This window comes from Pelobates fuscus, chromosome 2 (assembly GCF_036172605.1).
Source record: "Pelobates fuscus isolate aPelFus1 chromosome 2, aPelFus1.pri, whole genome shotgun sequence".
In the NCBI taxonomy this organism is placed as follows: domain Eukaryota; kingdom Metazoa; phylum Chordata; class Amphibia; order Anura; family Pelobatidae; genus Pelobates; species Pelobates fuscus.
The window spans coordinates 229,916,519-229,937,145 of NC_086318.1; the positions used below are offsets into that span (position 1 = coordinate 229,916,519).

A 20,627-nucleotide genomic window follows, 5' to 3' on the forward strand; every position below is an offset into this window, starting at 1 on the left:
AACAGATTAACTTCTTACCAGGGATACACTGGGTGCCACTTCCTGCCTCCACTACCTTCTCTGAGAGCCAGCAGGTCCTCAGCAGTAATGTCCGTTAGCTCTCATGAGCTAAGGCCTACATTGCAGGGCTTGGCTTATTGGTTGAGAGCATCAGCTGATTTGATAGATGCTATAAAGTTGGAAAATGTGCATTTCTCAAAAAGCAAAAGAACAGGAACAAAAACACAGGATGTGAATGTGGGTTGGGGTGAGTGATGGATTGGAAGAATGAAGAACCAGCTTGCCAGTGAAAGCAGTAAAGGCTATCCACTAAAGTAAATAAAAAATACTTGTAATATGTATAAAGGTCTATGGGTTTGTATCTACCATCACAATCTGTACCTAAATGTATTTGTTGACTTGTGTAGGCAAGGGCAATATATTACTATACCATGGTCCTATATACTTCAGTTCCACTTCTTTCTGTATGACAGATCCAATTTGCATCCCAACTTACTCATGAATGTATAAACAAGTGAGGAACATAATGCTAATAAGTCTTGGTTACAAATATTTGAAACCACTTTTGTCATCTTGATCTAAAAGTGAACTTTGGTACTCAAAACATTAAATGCCGTGCAATAATTTAATTGAGATAACAAAATGTTTAATATTAAACTATAAGAAAAAAAAATATGTGTTGGCACTCAAACTGTATTTCAGTGCGGGTATTAAGGTCCCCCACCTATAATGAACATCGAATTATTACAAAAAATAAAAACTGATACCGCACTCAAATAATAGATGCTCAAAGATTTTTAATTCATATCTTTCACCTAAAAAAGGAATCACTTTTGTATAAGTGGTATCTACCACATATCTCCACCCCATACAGGGAGATGCAAACAAATAAACAAAATACATCAATCAATCCTGACTTTATTCCTAATCACCTGCAAAATAAATATAAGCAAGAAAAAAACACATCCTCTAAAAGTTCAAAAAAATATTATAGTTAGTATGTAATCCTCTCTATATACCCTCTGTTTTCCAAAAAAGGAAAAATGAATGAAAATAATCAAAAAATATTTCAAAAGAAAACAGTAGAAAAAATGCAAGCACAACGTTGAGTACTCAAAAAAGAAAAGAAATGTCTCTAATGGTTGGATCTCACCATTTAGGGTGTGTTTGTAGAAGCTGGAGTGTTAATTTCTTTGATGATTCACACACTCTCAACTGGATAAGTGTTGATGACAGGTTTCCATATGTTGCCGGAGTTGTCCTGTTGCTCTGAGTTGATGCAGGTTAAGTCTGGGAGGTCAGGTCACCGGGGGTTGCGCACTCGGGATCACCATCCCTTCATTTTTTGGAGAACAGAGACTGTGTAGAGAGGATTCCATAATAACTATAATAATTTTTTGAGCTGTCATTTGTTCTAGCTACTCTAAAGAGTTATTGATACTACACAGAACTCAGAAATGAATAAAAACTCTCTTTGATCATCTATTATTTGAGTGCAGTATCAGTTTTTATTTTGTGTAATATTAACCCCTTAACGCCGTTACGGCGTTCCATGCCGTCGGGCTTTAAATGGGCTTTAAAGCCGTTGCGGTGGCATTGAACGCCGTAACGGCTGCAGCCCCCAGGACCTCGGCGGTACTCACCTCCTCTTCTGGAGGGCTGCCTGACAGCCCAGGCAGCCCTCCCACGGCAAAAGAGGCCCCCGGGGGCCATGTGATCGCTCTCAAAGTCGCTCTCAAAGTCCCCCAGCTGGTAGGTAGTGTAAAAAAAAAAAAAAGAAGTAAACATGTTTAAAAATAAATTAAAAGTATTTATATTATATATATGTAACGTCATACAAAGTGTATTTTAATACTAATATAAGTATATATATTAGTATTAAAATACACTTAGAATGACGTTACATATATATAAAATGTATATATATTATATATATATAATAGATCTACATATATATATTATATATATATACGTATAATTAAAATAATACATAAATAAAATGACAAAATAAATAAATAAAATATTGAAACAAAATTTTATATAAATTATATATCCATATGTAATTTCATTCTAACTGTATTTTGTTATTAATATATATATATATATATATATATATATATATATATATATATATATATATATATATATATTGGTAACAAAATACACTTAGAATGACATTCTATATCTATCTATCTATATATAAAATACAAATAACCGCAAATATATATATATATAGATAAATACATATAATTACATAAAAGATTACATTAGTATACACGTAGAATGTAAATACACATATATATATATATATATATGTATATATATTAAAATTCTACATGTATATTTAAGTAATCTTTTAACATAATTATGTGATTTGATTCATTAAAATTTGATTGACATGCCTGACAACACAGGGAGAAAGTGCAGAGAATTTAATTCGCAAGCACTATATTTGACCATGTAACTCTCCAAGACACCATAAAACCTGTACATAGGGGGTACTGTTTTACTCGGGAGACTTCGCTGAACTCAAATATTAGTGTTTCAAACTGGCAAATTGTATTACAACGATGATATTTTAAGTAAATTGAATTTTTTTGCATTTTTTACAAACGAACGGCACTTTTATGGACTATATTATTGTTGTAATATGTTTTACTGTTTTAAAACACTAATATTTGTGTTTAGTGAAGTCTCCCGAGAATAACAGTACCCCCCATGTACAGGTTTTATGGTGTTTTGGAAAGTTAGAGAGTCACATATAAGGCTTGCATTTCATTTTTTTCACCTTGAAATTTGCCAGATTAGTTATGTTGCCTTTGAGAGCGTATGGTAGCCCAGGAATGAGAATTACCCCCATGATGGCATACCATTTGCAAAAGTAGACAACCCGAGTTATTGCAAGTGGGGTATGTCCAGTCTTTCTTAGTAGCCACTTAGTCACAAACACTGGCCAAATATTCGTTTTTTGCTTTTTTCACACAAAAACAAATATGAACGCTAACTTTGGCCAGTGTTTGTGACTAAGTGGTTACTAAAAAAAACTAACCCCACCTTCAATACCTTGGCTTGTCTACTTTTTCAAATGGTATGCCATTATGGGGGGTAATTCTCTTTCCTGGGCTACCACACCGTCTCAAAGGTAACATTACTAATCTGGCAAATTTCTATTTGAAAATGAAACGTTCTATATTTGACCCTGTAACTTTCCAAAACACCATAAAACCTGTTAATGGGGGGTACTGTTGTACTCGTGAGACATCGCTGATTACAAATATGTGCATTTTTTTGCAGTAAAACCGTATTATGACATTCACAGCTAAAATGGCAGACGGAAATACAAATTAAAAAATCTCAAATTTTTTTACATTTTATTCATAATAAATTATGTTCCATATATTAATAGTTATTGATAAATTAAAGCCCTGTTTCTCCTGAACAAAATGATATATAATAAGTGTGGGTGCACTTAATGTGACAGCGGTGAATTACGGTTGAACAGACATATAGCACAAATTCCAGTTTTTGTTTACGTTTTGTTTTGATCAGAACGTGCACTATTGACTCCGTCCTGAAGGGGTTAAACTATAAACTGTTATAGTGTACAATGTGAAGACTGAGTATGCAATTTGTTCTATTTTCAGGAGAGTTCGACACAGTACAGAGTCCCTCGACACCTATCAAAGATCTTGATGACAGAACATGTAGGAATGCTGGGTCAAAGTCACGCGGAAGAGGCAGAAAAAATAATCCGTCACCTCCACCTGACAGTGATTTGGAGGTAGGATCTCAATCATTCATTGAATCCATATCCCTTGACAGAATACTTTGTTTAGTGTAAACATATATGATTGTCATGCAACTGCCTCTAATTCCCAGAAATTATTTTCAATTTAAGTGCTCCCTGACTTCAGATTAAAGCAGAGCTTATTTTTTTTTGTAGTTGTAGATACGTGTTTAATAGATCATTGTTGCCAAACAATACAAAATTCCAAGTTAGATTTCAAATATGAAGAAGCAAATCTGGCCATGTTCCCAGGTTCTTCGCAACATGATGCAATTGTGCATTTGGTTTTCAATGAGATTTAGATTTTTTTGGTAGTTCATTTGGCACTTTTTTAGCAAATCCAGCGGTAGAAAATAAGTTGGAGAAGACATGAATTTGTTGCTTAAAAATCAGTCTATGTACACATTGTTTTTATTACTGGCTGGGACAGAGCTCCCGTACTTCGTCTGAGTACCTCCGCCAAAGTTCTCTCTCGCTGGACCAGAAAGTGCTGAAATGACTATAGCCCTGTCCCCAAACATCAGACGACACTTAGTGAATGGGTAAAACAATTAAACTTTATTGGGACACAGGCCATAGGGACAATAACATCTACGGTGACAATAGAATTCTTCACTGGCGTTGTGTCAGTTAACTCAATTAACTGGGAATGATTTACAAAAGTAAACAGTATGTTGACACCCTATACATTCCTGGACAAGACTAATTCCCATGAGCAAAATGTTTAAAAAGTGTCTAGATTGCATATACCCTGCTCAAGTAGTTATCAAGTGAAATTTAGGTGGGCCATGGCTATTTACCAATCTGGCGCAAGTTTCAGGCTGCCGCTGGCTAAGGACCAGTCTCCGAATAGGAGTCTTCCTGACTCCGGAGAAGAGGGCTCTCCCTGGTTCTCGGTGAAATTGTTCATCATCATCCCCATCTCCCCTCTAATTAGCACTCTCCTGGGGTATAGGGTAACTAAAGCTGCAATAGTTGTAAGTTGTATCTGGCAGCCACCTCATATTTGTCCAATTTAGAGTTCCAGGCGATTAACGACTGCTGCTGCTGGAGAAGTTGCAGCTACCCCAGTACCGTAGATCAGTCTCAAGGGTCCATGGGGGGGTGGATCGAGCACAGGAAAGAGCCAGGGAGATCATGCTCCTTTAGGGGGAGTTAGACTTTGAGTACAGCACCAGTTAAATCTTAATCGGACCGGGCACAATTACACTGTCAATTTATAGAAACATCGAAACATAGAATGTGACAGTAGATAAGAACCATTCGAGCCAATCTAGGCTGCCCAATTTTCTAAATACTTTAATTAGCCGCTAATTCTTACTATCCTCTTTAAATTAATGTGTTATTTGAATTTATGAAAAATAATCCATCAACACCTTTGCTGTCATTAGTTTCTTTTTGTTTAAATATTTAATAAAATGGCCTTGTAACATGGAATGGGTAGTTAGCTCTTACAAGTAGAAGAAAACAACAGGTTGGTATAGGAGGTGGGTCATGGCTACATAAATAAACATTTACAGTTATGTAGATGTACTAATTTAGGCCTCATTGTAATATTGTTGGATAAGCTTTAATAGTTTGGATACATTTTTAAAACTATTTAATATTATGTATATGTTATTATTTTGGTTTTTTTTTAGGTATATTGATATATATTTTTTAACGTGATATATTTTATATATTTTAATATGTTGAAAAATTATTTAAAACATTTATTCAAAATTACTAAATATTTTGAAAAGCTAATCTAATTGTATTAAATTGGAGCAGTAATGTTTAGAACTCATCTTCTTCATATTACTATATCAAATGTTAAAATATGCATGTTCTTTACTTATGATTTAAGCCTTAACAGTATTTTTTAAAATTTTGTTACACTTTTTAATATAAAGTAATTACATAAATCTAATAATCTAGATGTTTCATTTATTTGTTATTGCATTGCCATAATATATATCCCCTTCAATGTGGGAATCTTTTATGTACAATTCCCAGGGGATACACCTACACCCTGTACTCTGCATACAAGATTTTTAATATTGGACATAAAATTCATAATTTGCAAATGCAATTTGTCCCTTTTGGGGCCCTAGGCTTTGCAGCTGCACAGGCTGGTGGGGGTAAATAAAGATTTCCCTGAGTGGACCTGCACTTTACCTTAATATCAAATCAATATAGATGATTCTTCATAGTCACAGACTGGAGGGGAACGTTGTCAGTGGTCTGCATCCAGAGAAGGTACAGACCATCAGCTCAGCCTAGTGGGCAACCAGGGACCACCAGTGAACACGGTTAGAGCCCTCCTCTGGTAAGGAGGAAGGGTTGCAATGAAATAAAAAGGAATATAAATAAATAGTGTGTTGGGAGGATGGACACAGAAATACATTCTCCTTATACACCTCCCCACACTCGCCCTACCACAGTCACCCTACCAGAGTCAATATGCCACACTCAACCAATTACATGCATCTTGCCTCAATCAGTCTGTCATACTAACCCACAAACACTCACCCTGCCACAGTCACTCCATACACACTGTAACTTTATTATTATTTGGTAAATGGATTTTCAAAGTTTTTCTGTCCAACCAAAATTATTTTGTTTTTAGTAGTCCTTTTATGGAAACAAAGACACCCATACCACTTCATCCCGATTAAGTTGTCTGGGTGCAGTTTTAACAATGCAGTGCTTAACACTGCAGTTTTGTAGAAACTGTAATGTCAAACATTGCAGGATTTACAAAACTGTAGTGGCTGCCTGGAAGAAGTGCTTCTGAGCGGTGGGTGGGGGCCCTAAATACTAATAAGGGGGACCTAATGTCATCCCCACTGGCCCCCACCCCTGAGTGGTGGGGGCCCTAAATACTAATAAAGGGGGGGGACCTAATGTCCTCCCCCCTGACCCCCACCCCTGAACGGCGGGTTGGGGCCCTAAATACAAAAAAGGGGGTGGGACCTATTGTCCTCCCCCCGGCCCCTACCCCTGAGCGGCGGGTGGGGGCCCTAAAAAAAAGTCCCCAAACCCCTAGTCACCCCCTCCCCCCCCGAAAAAAAATGATCCCCCTACGTACCCTCCTCACCCTAAAAATAATGAGGGGGGGACCTTTAACTAAGAACCTGTAAAAAAAAAGAATAATAAATAACTTACCATTCAATGATTTCTTTCTTCTAAAATCTTCTTTTTTCAGCCCCAAAAAAGGCCAAATAAAAATCCATAATAACCGACGCAATTAAAAAATCAGATAGTTATGAGTCAAATTACACAGCGTGGGAAAATTCCAAAGAACTTTCCCACGCTGTGTAAAATTACACAGAGCACTCTGATTGGTGGATTTCAAACCAACCAATCAGAGTGCTGTGACAGGTAAATGTAGAGACTTACCTGTCAGTCTCTTCATTTACCTGTCAGAGCATTCTGATTGGATGGCTTAAACCCACCAATCAGAGAGCTCTGAGCCTAATTGCAGGGCGGGGCAAGGCTTTATACGCTTTCTCCGCCCTGCAGAGCTCAGTCTGCGCGGAGCCCTCCATTGGTGAAGAAGGATTTTTTGTTTGCGCTCGTTTTTTTCCCCCCTATTGGTATTTAGGGCCCCCACCCGTCGCTCAGGGGTGGGGGCCAGGGGGGAGGACATTAGGGCCCCCACCCACCGCTCAGGGGTGGGAGCCAGGGGGAGGACATTAGGTCCCCCCCTTATACCAATTTAGGGCCCCCACCTGCCGTTTAGGGGTGGGGGCAAGGGGGGAGGACATTAGGTCCCCCCTTATTAGTATTTAGGGCCCCCACCCACCGCTCAGGGGTGGGGGCGGGGGGAGGACAATAGGTCCCCCCCATCATTTTACTTAAGGGCGCGGGGGGGGCTATTTTTTATTTATTTTTTTAAAACAGTGAGCAGCCACAGGCTGCTCACTGTTTACTAGACATGCCCCTACTCGCAGTTTAGCGAGTAGGGGCAAAATTTCCTAATACTAAGTCATTTTTACTTAGTATTAGTAAAGTTGTCTGAAAGACCAATTTAGGTCTTTCAACCTTTTGGTAGATAACTCCCTAATACCGTGGGAATTAGGGAGTTATCTACTAAGTGGCTGCAATAGAAGTCCCGAAGTGCCGAAGTCCCGAAATTCCGAAGTCCAGAAATTCCAAAGTTCCAAAGTGTCGAAGTTGCCGAAGTTCCGAAGTGCCCAAGTTCCGAAGTGCTGAAGTGCCGAATTTCCGAAGTGTAGAACTGCCAAAGTGCCGAAGTTCCGAAGTGCTGAAGTGCCGAAGTTCGAAGTTGCCGAAGTTCCGAAGTGTTGAAGTGCCAAATTGCCGAAGTCCCGAATTGCGAAAATTCCGAATTTCGGAATGCCGAACCGAACCGAAAATTCTCCCTATGCACATGCCTAATGTCATTCCATTTCTGTATTCCAATGTGCTAAAAGAGCAATTACAACTGAGGTACATGTAGGAGGGTTATTCTCTTTTTTTGGCACTTTATTGTTTGCATAGACCTCAGTGATGTATTTTTTTAGGTGAAGTTTTGTGCATGATAAGAACACTGTAAAGGGATTTTATTCTAATAAAAAAAGTCTTCAGCATGACACCCACCAAACACACATCATGGCATCTTTCACACACACGCCATGGCGTCCTTCTTCACACACACAGCATGGCACGCGCACACACACAGCATGGAAAACAAAGTATGATACCTAAAGATTTTTACTATGGAGCAGAATTTTATACTAATTTATTAACACTTGTCCATCCTTTGATGTCACCATTCTACTGGCTAGGAACAGTCCCGAGCTCATACTGGCTTTGTCTGTTGCAAGCAGCACCAAAGTTTACTAGACAGACGTCTGTGCCACTTCATGTTACTAGAGTACAGCTGGTCACTACAAGTTGTTTTTCTTTGAAATGTAATGTAATACCATGGACACTAATCTAAATTATCTTTCAATCCATGCATCCATGGGAAAAAAACTAATTATGACTTTTTTTTTTTTAAAACTTACTTCATTACAATGAAGTATTTCTACAAACATTTTCTCATAAATATTTTGCAATAATGCCCTCACAAATCTTTAGCTTAGACCCTAATCTCTTTACAGCATACCGCTACCTATTGAAGGGTCATCCTTGAAAATGAGAAATATTCTGAATTAAGGTCAGATGACCATTTTAATTTAGTTATAGATTATATTCCCACCATGTTCAAACTATTTAATACAGTGGTATATGGAAAATCTTAAAATTAGGTAAATACAACCTCAGATGAACAACATTATGACATATTACACTGTGTCATAATCTATTTAACAAAAATAAAGCCAAATGGAGAAGCCAATTGTGAAAAACTAAGTACACCTTATGATTCAATAGCTTGTAGAACCACCTTTAGCAGCAATGACTTGAAGTAATCATTTTCTGTATGACTTTATCAGTCCCTTATAACGATGTGGAGGACTTTTGGCCCACTAAAGCATTGCTTTAGTTCCTTGAGGTCCCACCACAGCATTTCAATCAAGTTGAGGTCTGAACTTTGGGCCATTGCAACTCCTTGATTTGATTCTTTTCAGCCATTCTGTTGTAGATTTGCTGCTGTGTTTGTGACCATTGTCCTGTTGCATGACCCAATTTTGGCCAAGCTTTAGCTATCCTAGAGATAGCCTCATATTTGCCTCTAGAATACTTTGGTATACAGAGGAGTTCATGGTCGACTCAATGACTGCAAGGTTCCCAGGTCCTGTGAATGTTTTCCATTTCTCACTGTTGAATTATGAACTTTAAATTGTTTGGAAATGGCCTGATAGCCCTTCCCAGTGTTATAGGCGGCAACAGTTGCTGTCTCTAAGATCATTTCTGATGTCTTTCTTCTTTGGAATGCTCCAGACCAGCAATCTGCTAAAACTTCGGCTTTTATAGAGGTGGTCAGACTTGCTGATGATTAATTTATTAAGGTCCTTTGATTAACAGCACCTGTCTGTTACTTAGCATCTTCATTCTTATGGAAGCAGTAAGGGTGCACTTACTTTTCACACATAACGTCTCCATTTTGGCTTTATTTTTGTTAAATAAATCATGACACATGTAATATGTCATTTGTTATTTACCTTAGGTTGTATTTACCTAAATTAAAGACCTGCTAAAGAACAGATGATTGTTATTATGTCCTGATATGTAACACCATAGAATTCAAAGGGGGTGTACTTTCTTTTTCCCATGACTGTAATTCTACAGGCCAGTTATTTTAACCATTACATGCTACACAATCCTACATGGTGCATTTATGTTTTTATGATCGCCACAGGAAACTTCCTTATGCCCATGCCGTTGTAAATTAGTGAAATGGAAGAAGAAAAATCACATTGAGAATTTTCTTACAGAAAACCAAAATTGAAAAGTTGACTAATCAGTCTACTCTACAGCATAATACACTTATGCAACATCCAATATCTCCAATATCTTTGTGGAATACTGTTTAGCATTTATAGTGAAGACTTTGAATTCAGCATTGTGATCTGATAGCTTCTAATGTCACACTTATAATTTTTATTACACATACTGTATGAAAGAAGGGTAGTATGTTAGTTAATGCTAAAGCAGTATCCCCAGTTAAGGTAATCTAAGCCTTTTACCACGTTAAAGCTGATAAAATAATTACTATTGAGTTAGTAAATAATATCTATACTAGGGATCAAACTGATAAAAAATAATTGTTTCTGCCTTCGTTAAATAATGTAATGATCTAATATTATTATTATTATTATTATTATTATTATTATTATTGTTTGATGTCTACCCAGTGAGGTCCAGGTTTTAGTGCACAAAAGTAAATGAACTAAAGTGCCACCAGTCATCTAGTGCCTTATTCCCTACACACCCCTCTTGCTGGGCACAGTAGTCAATGTTCAACAGAGCCACTGTATCAGTGTGGCAGTATATGCAGTGCCAATAACCTGGTGCATGCAGGATTGCACGTATTCCACTTTACTTTTATAGCATTACCCTTGTCTCGTGTGCAGATGTTGCTTCCAGCCTTTGTTTGCAGCTTTGTTTCTGTTTTCTCTCTGACATTTTACAAACTATCCAATATTTCTGCACATAGCTGGATGCACATAGTTGGATGCACATAGGTGGATTTATTTATCTTTCTAAGCCAGACATTATGTTTCATACAAATTACTTTGGATTTTCATGATTTACTGTTATGCACGACTTGCCAAAATGCAACCAATAGGGATTAGGGGGAAGACATTTTTCACTGTATTATTTATTCTCGTGATTGAGCCTTTACTGTACGTACTTTATCCTCCTATTTTAATGTCTTCCTATTGGTTGATAACAGTCTAATAGAACTTCTGCGCAACGCGATCAGCATTTGATCAATTAAAGCAGTGAAGAGACTTTTCAATTTAAGTTTTAGTGATTATTTTTATTGGTTCTGAGTCGCATGTTTTCAAATCACTGTAACAATGTTATATTGATCACATATATGTTTGAATGTTTGCTTTTTTCTTTACAGCTCATTGTTAATTAAATGACAGCGTTAGTAGGTCTGATGCCACTTCACACACAGAGAAAATTATTGAAATTTGTTTCCAGATCTGTAGAGGAGGGAAAACACAACCAGCTGTTAGGTTACAGACAACAAATTGGACTGTGGCCAGATTTTTCATGCTATTAAACATATGCGCTTCACTAGAAGACCTGCAGAGCTTAATGATGTGGATCATGGTATCACCAAACAGCTTAGTTATGGAAAATGCTATACATCTGCACAAAGCTAAAGCCAATATAAGTGAATAAAACAGGGATTTTCTGAATCATCTCTTCATAACATTCACGACTCAGAATTCAATGATCATTATCTTTTTTAATCTTCTTATTAAATATTTGTAGCATGAAAACATGCACGTTGAATTAGGCAACTCTGCATTTCTCAGTTCCGAAAATGCATCTTTCTTCCCTAAACACTACTGCTAGACAGCTGGTGCTTTTCAGCATCTTCGTCAAGAGTTAATTTTGTTCTAGGATGCTTTTTTTAGATATGACCTCTGAATGACCAATGTGTTTGTTTATGCCTCTACCTTTCCTCTTTCAGAGGGTGTTTGTTTGGGATTTGGATGAAACGATCATAATTTTCCATTCGTTGCTCACTGGGACATTTGCACAGAAGTATGGCAAGGTATGATGTATATTATGATGAAACAGTATCTAACGGATGTCTCCGAGATGGTTCAGCTATGAGATGTCCAAAGAGCTTGACTCTCTGAATGCTCCAGGTTGTAGTTACATTATGTGTTTTTAAGGTATAAATTAAAAATGATTTAAATGTGCTTTACATTTCAAACAAACCATAGAATTGTGCAGCTTCCATACTTGAAAATGTGCAGATTCATTGTAATAATGTGGTCATACAGCACTAATTCTAAAAATGTGATTTTGTTTAAGTATACGTCTATAAATATATGTTACGGTATGACAATGTAATTTAATATCGTATTGTTTTTACTTTTAATGTCGGGGCAATCATTGATTATATGTATACCGGCTTTGAATCTACTTATATCATTTATCCATATGGGCTAATTTCTATGGTTGTCACAATCAGTTACTGACAAGCCGACAATCTTTCAAATAGTTGTCAGTACAGTTAGCAACTCCTGTGTGTTTCCATACACATGTTATAGTGTCCTGATGGAGTTGCTATGGCAATTAATTTAAAAATGTGCAAAGTAGAAACTGCTAACTGGTGGTCGGTATCAAGGAACATTAGCAGTGTGCTAAGGCAACAAGTCCGGCATGTTTGCATATATTTGTGATATCTTTATGTCTCTTGAGTTTAAATAATAATAATAATAATTAATCTAAAGAGACTATTCAGAAAGAGTTGAGATTACCCAAGATAAGCCCTTACAGAAATATGTATGTGAGAATTTTCATTTGATAGTATTTTGTAAAGATTAAGTGAAAATACTGGTTAGTTAAACATGTGTTGAAAGCTTTCCTGGGTTAGCGCAATAGGACAAAATGCCTTCAAGCAGGGCCTGATTATTTTTACAGTTTATTACATATTTACCAGTGCAAGAGTCAATGAGGCTTAAAGTTAGGTTTGCGGGATAGACTACTCAGATGGTGTGTGGACATCATAAGCTACGCTTGCCTTCATGCAGATTCACTGCCAGCCTACAACAAAGTTAGGTGTTTATTATTGAAAGATATTTCCCCAAAAATGTTAAAGATTAAAATAATTTCTGTTTGAATTTGTGATGATGAAATACTGTCAGGAAGCGTAATGAATTCACCAAGCATCCCAAGCACTATTCAAAGTGTATGTCTGAACTGAGTCCATAATGACTCCCACGTGGGCTCAGCCATGAAACGTATCTCAGCAGAACTGCTGTCTCCGAGATAAAACATCACTGGTACCTTTGTGGCATCAGAGATGCTGGGCTTTGGATAGGGCTGGATTTTTTGTTAAGCTACTCAAAATGATCAAAAGTCAGAAGAGTTGCCCCCCAGTGTGCTAGTGTAAATTTAAAGCGAATTTAAAATGAATTGCACTGTATTTTGCATATTATGTATTAGGTGATCCAAATACAGGGAGTGCAGAATTATAAGGCAAGTTGTATTTTTGAGGATTAATTTTATTATTGAACAACAACCATGTTCTCAATGAACCCAAAAAACTCATTAATATCAAAGCTGAATATTTTTGGAAGTAGTTTTTAGTTTGTTTTTAGTTTTAGCTATTTTAGGGGGATATCTGTGTGTGCAGGTGACTATTACTGTGCATAATTATTAGGCAACTTAACAAAAAACAAATATATACCCATTTAAATTATTTATTTTTACCAGTGAAACCAATATAACATCTCAACATTCACAAATATACATTTCTGACATTCAAAAACAAAACAAAAACAAATCAGTGACCAATATAGCCACCTTTCTTTGCAAGGACACTCAAAAGCCTGCCATCCATGGATTCTGTCAGTGTTTTGATCTGTTCACCATCAACATTGCGTGCAGAAGCAACCACAGCCTCCCAGACACTGTTCAGAGAGGTGTACTGTTTTCCCTCCTTGTAAATCTCACATTTGATGATGGATCACAGGTTCTCAATGGGGTTCAGATCAGGTGAACAAGGAGGCCATGTCATTAGATTTTCTTCTTTTATACCCTTTCTTGCCAGCCACGCTGTGGAGTACTTGGACGCATAGTGATGGAGCATTGTCCTGCATGAAAATCATGTTTTTCTTGAAGAATGCAGACTTCTTCCTTTACCACTGCTTGAAGAAGGTGTCTTCCAGAAACTGGGAGTTGAGCTTGACTCCATCCTCAACCCAAAAAGGCCCCACAAGCTCATCTTTGATGATACCAGCCCAAACCAGCACTCCACCTCCACCTTGCTGGCGTCTGAGTCGGACTGGAGCTCTCTGCCCTTTACCAATCCATCCATCTGGCCCATCAAGACTCACTCTCATTTCATCAGTCCATAAAACCTTAGAAAAATCAGTCTTGAGATATTTCTTGGCCCAGTCTTGACGTTTCAGCTTGTGTGTCTTGTTCAGTGGTGGTCGTCTTTCAGCCTTTCTTACCTTGGCCATGTCTCTGAGTATTGCACACCTTGTGCTTTCGGGCACTCCAGTGATGTTGCGGCTCTGAAATATGGGCAAACTGGTGGCAAGTGGCATCTTGGCAACTGCACGCTTGACTTTTCTCAGTTCATGGGCAGTTATTTTGCGCCTTGGTTTCTCCACACGCTTCTTGCGACCCTGTTGACTATTTTGAATGAAACGCTTGATTGTTCGATGATCACGCTTCAGAAGCTTTGCAATTTTAAGAGTGCTGCATCCCTGTGCAAGATATCTCACTATTTTTGACTTTTCTGAGCCTGTCAAGTCCTTCTTTTGACCCATTTTGCCAAAGGAAAGGAAGTTGCCTAATAATTATGCACACCTGATATAGGGTGTTGATGTCATTAGACCACACCCCTTCTCATTACAGAGATGCACATCACCTAATATGCTTAATTGGTAGTAGGCTTTCGAGCCTATACAGCTTGGAGTAAGACAACATGCATAAAGAGGATGATGTGGTCAAAATACTCATTTGCCTAATAATTCTGCACACAGTGTAGATCTCTAATGACGTAAACATGCTCAAAGTTTGACTAAAAACTGTTGAATTGAGAAAAAACAATTTGACTGCATCTAAGTGGCTTAATAAAAAAATTGGACTGTACCCAAATACATCTTCCATCCTCTTCCACCTTATCCACTACTACTACAACATACTGTAGTGTTTATGGTACTTGTCCTGCTAAAGTGTTTATAGAAAATGCCTCTCTGAGCTAAAAAAAAAGGGGAGTTTTGTTACCAAAAAAAAAATATATATGGTGTGAGCGCTCCTAACAACAAAAGGTGTCCAAAAAATATGTAATGATAAAATACAAAAGGTGGCTATTCAATAAAATTTATCACAAATTGCAACATAATTATACAACATCAGCTGTCTCTTAAAAACGTAGTTCTAAATAGATAAAGACAAATGAATCACAATTCTAATTAGCAACATTCAGGGTACTAATGTCATACAAGCAACTAGGATCTGAATGAAACAAAGTATTGTGTTAGAAAATGTGACATTAAGATCAATAAAATTCAATGAGAAAATACCACAGACATAAAGTAACAGATACACTCAGACATAAATGGCAACATTCCAGGTTCTAATGCCGTGAAAAATAGGGTGTAGCAACTAGAAATAGGGTGCAGCAATAAGAGATGGCAATATGATGTGTATTGATATCACAGACTAGATCAATAATGAATCAACACGAGGGAAGGATGAAAATACGCCCTAGAAAGGAAACAGTAGTAAAATGAAATAAAAAATAAAAATATATAAGGTATGTGTACTAAATGGTGAAAACCATAGATGATGTGACCCAAAAGATACAATAAATATATGCGCAAAAGAAAGCACCTCAATTTGAGGCTGACATTTGGCAAATTGAACCTTAAGCTCCCTTCACAGATTTTCTATGGGATTAAGGTCGGGAGACTGGCTAGGTCACTCCAGGACCTTAATGTGCTTCTTCTTGAGCCACTCCTTTGTTGCCTTGGCTGTGTGTTTTGAGTCATTGTCATGCTGGAATACCCATTCATGACCCATTTCAATGCCCTTGCTGAGGGAAAGAGGTTCTCACCCAAGATTTGATGATATATGGCCCCGTCCATCATCCCTTTGATGCGGTGCAGTTATCCTGAGCCTTTAGCAGAAAAACACCCCCAAAGCATACTGTTTTCACCTCCATGTTTGACGGTGGGGATGGTGTTCTTGGGGTCATAAACAGCATTCCTCATCCTCCAAACACAGCGAGTTGAGTTTATGCCAAAGAGCTTGAATTTGGTCTCATCTGACCACAACACTTTCACCCAGTTCTCCTCTGAATCATTCAAATGTTCATTGGCAAACTTCAGACAGGCCTGTACATGTGCTTAATTGAGCAGGGGGACCTTGTGGGCACTGCAGGATTTCAATCCTTCACGGTGTAGTGTGTTACCAATTGTTTTCTTGGTGACTATGGTCCCAGCTGCCTTGAGATCATTATCAAGATCCTCCCGTGTAGTTCTGGGCTGATTCCTCGCCATTCTCATGATCATTGAAACTCCACGAGGTGAGATCTTGCATGGAGCTCCAGACCAAGGGAGACTGACAGTTATTTTGTGTTTCTTCTATTTGCGAATAATCGCACCAACTGTTGTCACCTTCTCACCAAGCTGCTTGTCCCTGACATCCTTGGACAGCTCTATGGTCTTGGCCATGGTGGAGAGTTTGGTATCTGACTGATTGCTTCTGTGGACAGGTGTCTTTTTTACAGGTAACGAGCTGAGATTAGGAGCACTCACTTTAAGAGAGTGCTCCTAATTTCAGCTCGTTACCTGTATAAAAGACACCTGGGAGCCAGAAATCTTGCTGATTGATAAGGGATCTAATACTTATTTCACTCATTGACATGCAAATCAATGTATAACTTTTTTTAAATGCATTTTTCTGGATTTTTTGTTGTTGTTATTCTGTCTCTCACTGTTAAAATACACCTACCATTAAAATTATAGACTGATCATTTCTTTGTCAGTGGGCAATCGTTCAAAATCAGCAGGGGATCAAATATATATATATATATTTATTTATTTATTTATTTATTTAATATGTTGTTTTGAATTTTTGTAATTTAATTTACTTTACTTTATAAAGCGATGATCTTAGTGTCCCAGCTTTGTTATATATTCCTTACCACTCCCTCAATAGTGACTTATCAATGCTTTATCAATATATTGGTATCTGGCATTATTGCATTTCTGGTGACTGTGGAATGATTGGAACCTTTTCAGTAACTGTTTCTCATTAGCGTTTAGTGACAAATAGATTACATTGATTATTAACTGCTAATGTGCACAGCATGTCCTTTTACATCATGCTAAATGGCACATAGGAACTTGGAGTTCACTTTGCACCCAAAATGCACAAACTGTTTTATATTGAATTCAATATTACTGCTCATTAAGCCATTTAGGAACATGACTATCCTACTGCTAAACCTGTGGTAATGTTTGATAAATGTTCCAAATGATACTTGATCCAGTAATATCTCTGCTATGATGGAATGCCTGGAAGCCATGCTCTTGGCATGGCAAATGTGGTATGTTCCTGGAATGATGGCCATCAGAGCTCTACAGACACTCCTGCAAGAGGCCTGATGCTTGCAGACACCTGCTGTAGCTGCCCGGTTTGTGTTTGTGTCATGTAACCTATAGTTTGCAGCAAGATAGATATCCATTGCTTCATTTGTTTAAATATTATCTGGACACAGTTACTCAACAGAAGAGAATAAATAAATGCATTTGAGGGCAAATAATATAGATTACACGGTAAACTAGACTTGATCAAGTGTTGAAAACTAGAAAAGGGTTATTTGAGAATAAGGAAGACTGACTGCTGCATAAAGTTACTGGGAGATGTAAATGCCATACTTTCTTGGCTCATGTCGTCCATTTGTATTTTGAAAAAGGTATAGGCAGATGGAGACTTTTCTAACTTACTAGATCGATCATTATGCATTTATAATATATACACACATAAAGTGTTTTATAGATAATGGTTCCAGTGTTTCCAATACTAGGGAAACTCAGATTATGGTAATTTCCATTACTGATTACTGACATTTCAAACATCTTCTACAGTGTAACAATGAGACTTGAAGTCCCAGTTAGTTGTGTGGTGCTATGGTACTCCTTAATCCAAAGTAACTTGCTGCTAGATGTGAGGAGAAAACTGGACTTGGGAAGGAGAGTGGTGAGTAAGACATCCGGTATACATGAGGAAGAACATTTGTTGAGATGAAATACTAAGATGAATAATAGCTCTAATAATATGGAAGAGAAAGGATGAAGAGCAGTTGGGGAAATAGCACAGACATGATAGTGGAGAGGCATATCACTTGGTGATGGTGGAGAAACGTATCACTAAGTGGCATAAATATATGTACTGCTGATAAAAAGAAAAAATGTGCTCTCAGAAGTCAGATTAAAGACATGTGATATTTACTATCCTGGTTTTCAGTCTGACTTCTGAGTGTTACTGAGTGTGTTCAGCCAGTTCAGGTCTTTTTCTGGTATAAGTGCAAGCAATACATAGCATTGTTTAAATTAAGATAAAACATGTTATAGCTGCAAGCAGCGTAAATAATGTAAATGGTGAAAAGCTAATATAAAATCAACATGCATGGTCTGTAAGACCCCTGGCAATAACAGCGCAGTACCACAGTGAATAACAGTGCAATGTGCTAATCATCTTTGTGATACTGAAAAGGGAAATTAAAATATGATAATGAATACATTATGATGTCAATGAGACCCCAACATGTAATTAGATTGACTCCCTCACACTGAGAGGGACATTTTTTTCTGTATTACAATGAAATAAGTAAAAAAAAAAAAAAAAAAGTAACGTATGGGTTCTTGGACTCAGACAGAGATCTTGGGGCAAGCGGGCACATGGGCAAGTGCTTCCCCCCAGAATCCAGGCTAGACCAAAAAAATGGAATCTATTTTTCACCTGCATTGTGATGGATAGTGTATTATCCACCACAAAACCAGGCATTTTTTTTTTTAGCTAAACCAACTGTGACAGCTCCTTCTGATGCAGCCACCTACCCATTTTTTATACCTGAGCACATTAATTCCCCAAAATCCTTGCCTTCTTGAAGCATCAGTATGCTGAGTGTATGTGATAACAGCCAATGCTGGCACCAAGTACTGCCTCAACTAGCTAGCCTTGTGAGAGTAGTCATGAAAAGCGTGTTAGTGTGTGTAGTGAGCTTCTGTCTGTGGCTTTTTCTTTGACTAGAGCAAGCTGGATAGGAGACCTGCAAATTAACCTTTCCCCTTTTCAATCCAATGGATTTTGAAGTGGAGAGTAATACAATGTGTGTTAATGGACCAGAGGGTGCCTTTCCCTCTGGCTCTGTATTGGATAAAAGGCCAGGAGAAAGTAAGCTTGGACTGTAAAGCATTGGGACTGTAATATATATTTTTTAATTTATAATAGCCCAAATGTGTAATGACCCTCCCGAGCTAGACAAACAGACTGTTTTGATTCCAGGTGCATTGATGAACATCTGCCAAAAGTACCGTTGCTCAAAATTGACATATTGATCTAGAAATTTTTCCTTTTCTGCTACATTGGTCATTTATTATGTATGAATACATCAAATGTTTCAGCACTCTTTCAATACCAGTGACAAAGGCTTATTTATTTAGGAAGTTAGAGAGTAAGTGACAGTGGTTCAACCAATTCCTGCCAAGACAGTTTTTGTCCCTTGAACTTTTCTACTAAATGGACACTATAGTCACTAGCACCACACTAGCGCCTTATCTAGTGGTTCTGCGGTCTATAGCATGTCCCTGAAGTGTTATCACGGTAATCACTGCCTTTTCAGAGAAAAGGCAGTGTTTACATTACTGCCTAGTAACATCTCTAATCACAGTCACTCAGGCGGCCACTAGAAGTGCTTCCTATTTCAGTGCTAAATTGTGTGCAGGACCTGTGTTCAGAGTTTCCACACTCTGCATGGAGACGTTGAACGCTTCCCATAGAGATGCATTTATTCAGTGTATCTATGAGGAGATGATGATTGGTACAGCACTGTGTATTGCTGTGCATGCACAATAGCCTCTCAATATGGGAAAGCATTCGATTGGCTGAGATCATCAAGATTGGCCAGTCGCAGCAAAACCAGCACGGCGATGGAGGATAGGTGAGTTCTGAGGGAGTTGGGGGGCAGTCACCTATACACGTAGTCCAGCACTATAGTGTTAAGAATACGTTTGTATTCCTAACACTATAGTGTTCCTTTAACACAATGTGCTCATCACTTATTCTGTATTTGCTAAGTTAAATCTGGTTGTATGTCCAGTTGCAGGTCATCTTACACAGGCGGTTTATATGCTAAAGTGATAAAATAGCAGAATTAGAAAAAATCTCTAAACCAACTATGTTTTCAGTTCAGCTACTGTGGCCTTAAATTTAAAATTCACTTAGAATTTTCAGTATAGTAAAAGTCCTGAGCGTGTTTTGTCTTTACATATTTTTTTAAAGTGGCTTAAACTACGTGGAGCTTTCTTGGTTGTATAAGGAAATATATGACTGCTATGAGAGGCTCGCCCAACTGCTTTATAATATATTCATCTGGCATGTCTTATAAATATATCCTTCATACTGTGTGTATAAATGCAATTTAAAATGCATTAATAGAAATGTAAAGGCTGATACATTGACTGTGATGACA

At 37.6% G+C, this 20,627-nt stretch overlaps 1 protein-coding gene across 8 annotated transcripts in view; it reads left to right on the top strand.

Moving 5' to 3' along the window:
- Positions 1–20,627, top strand: part of EYA4 (EYA transcriptional coactivator and phosphatase 4) — a 299,656-nt gene that overhangs the window by 236,738 nt on the left and 42,291 nt on the right. For all 8 annotated transcript variants that reach the window (XM_063443239.1, XM_063443241.1, XM_063443240.1 and 5 more), the window contains 2 exons: positions 3,645–3,781; positions 11,871–11,954. In XM_063443239.1, coding sequence (XP_063299309.1) covers positions 3,645–3,781; positions 11,871–11,954 — 221 coding nt within the window. The remainder of the gene's footprint in view (positions 1–3,644; positions 3,782–11,870; positions 11,955–20,627) is intronic.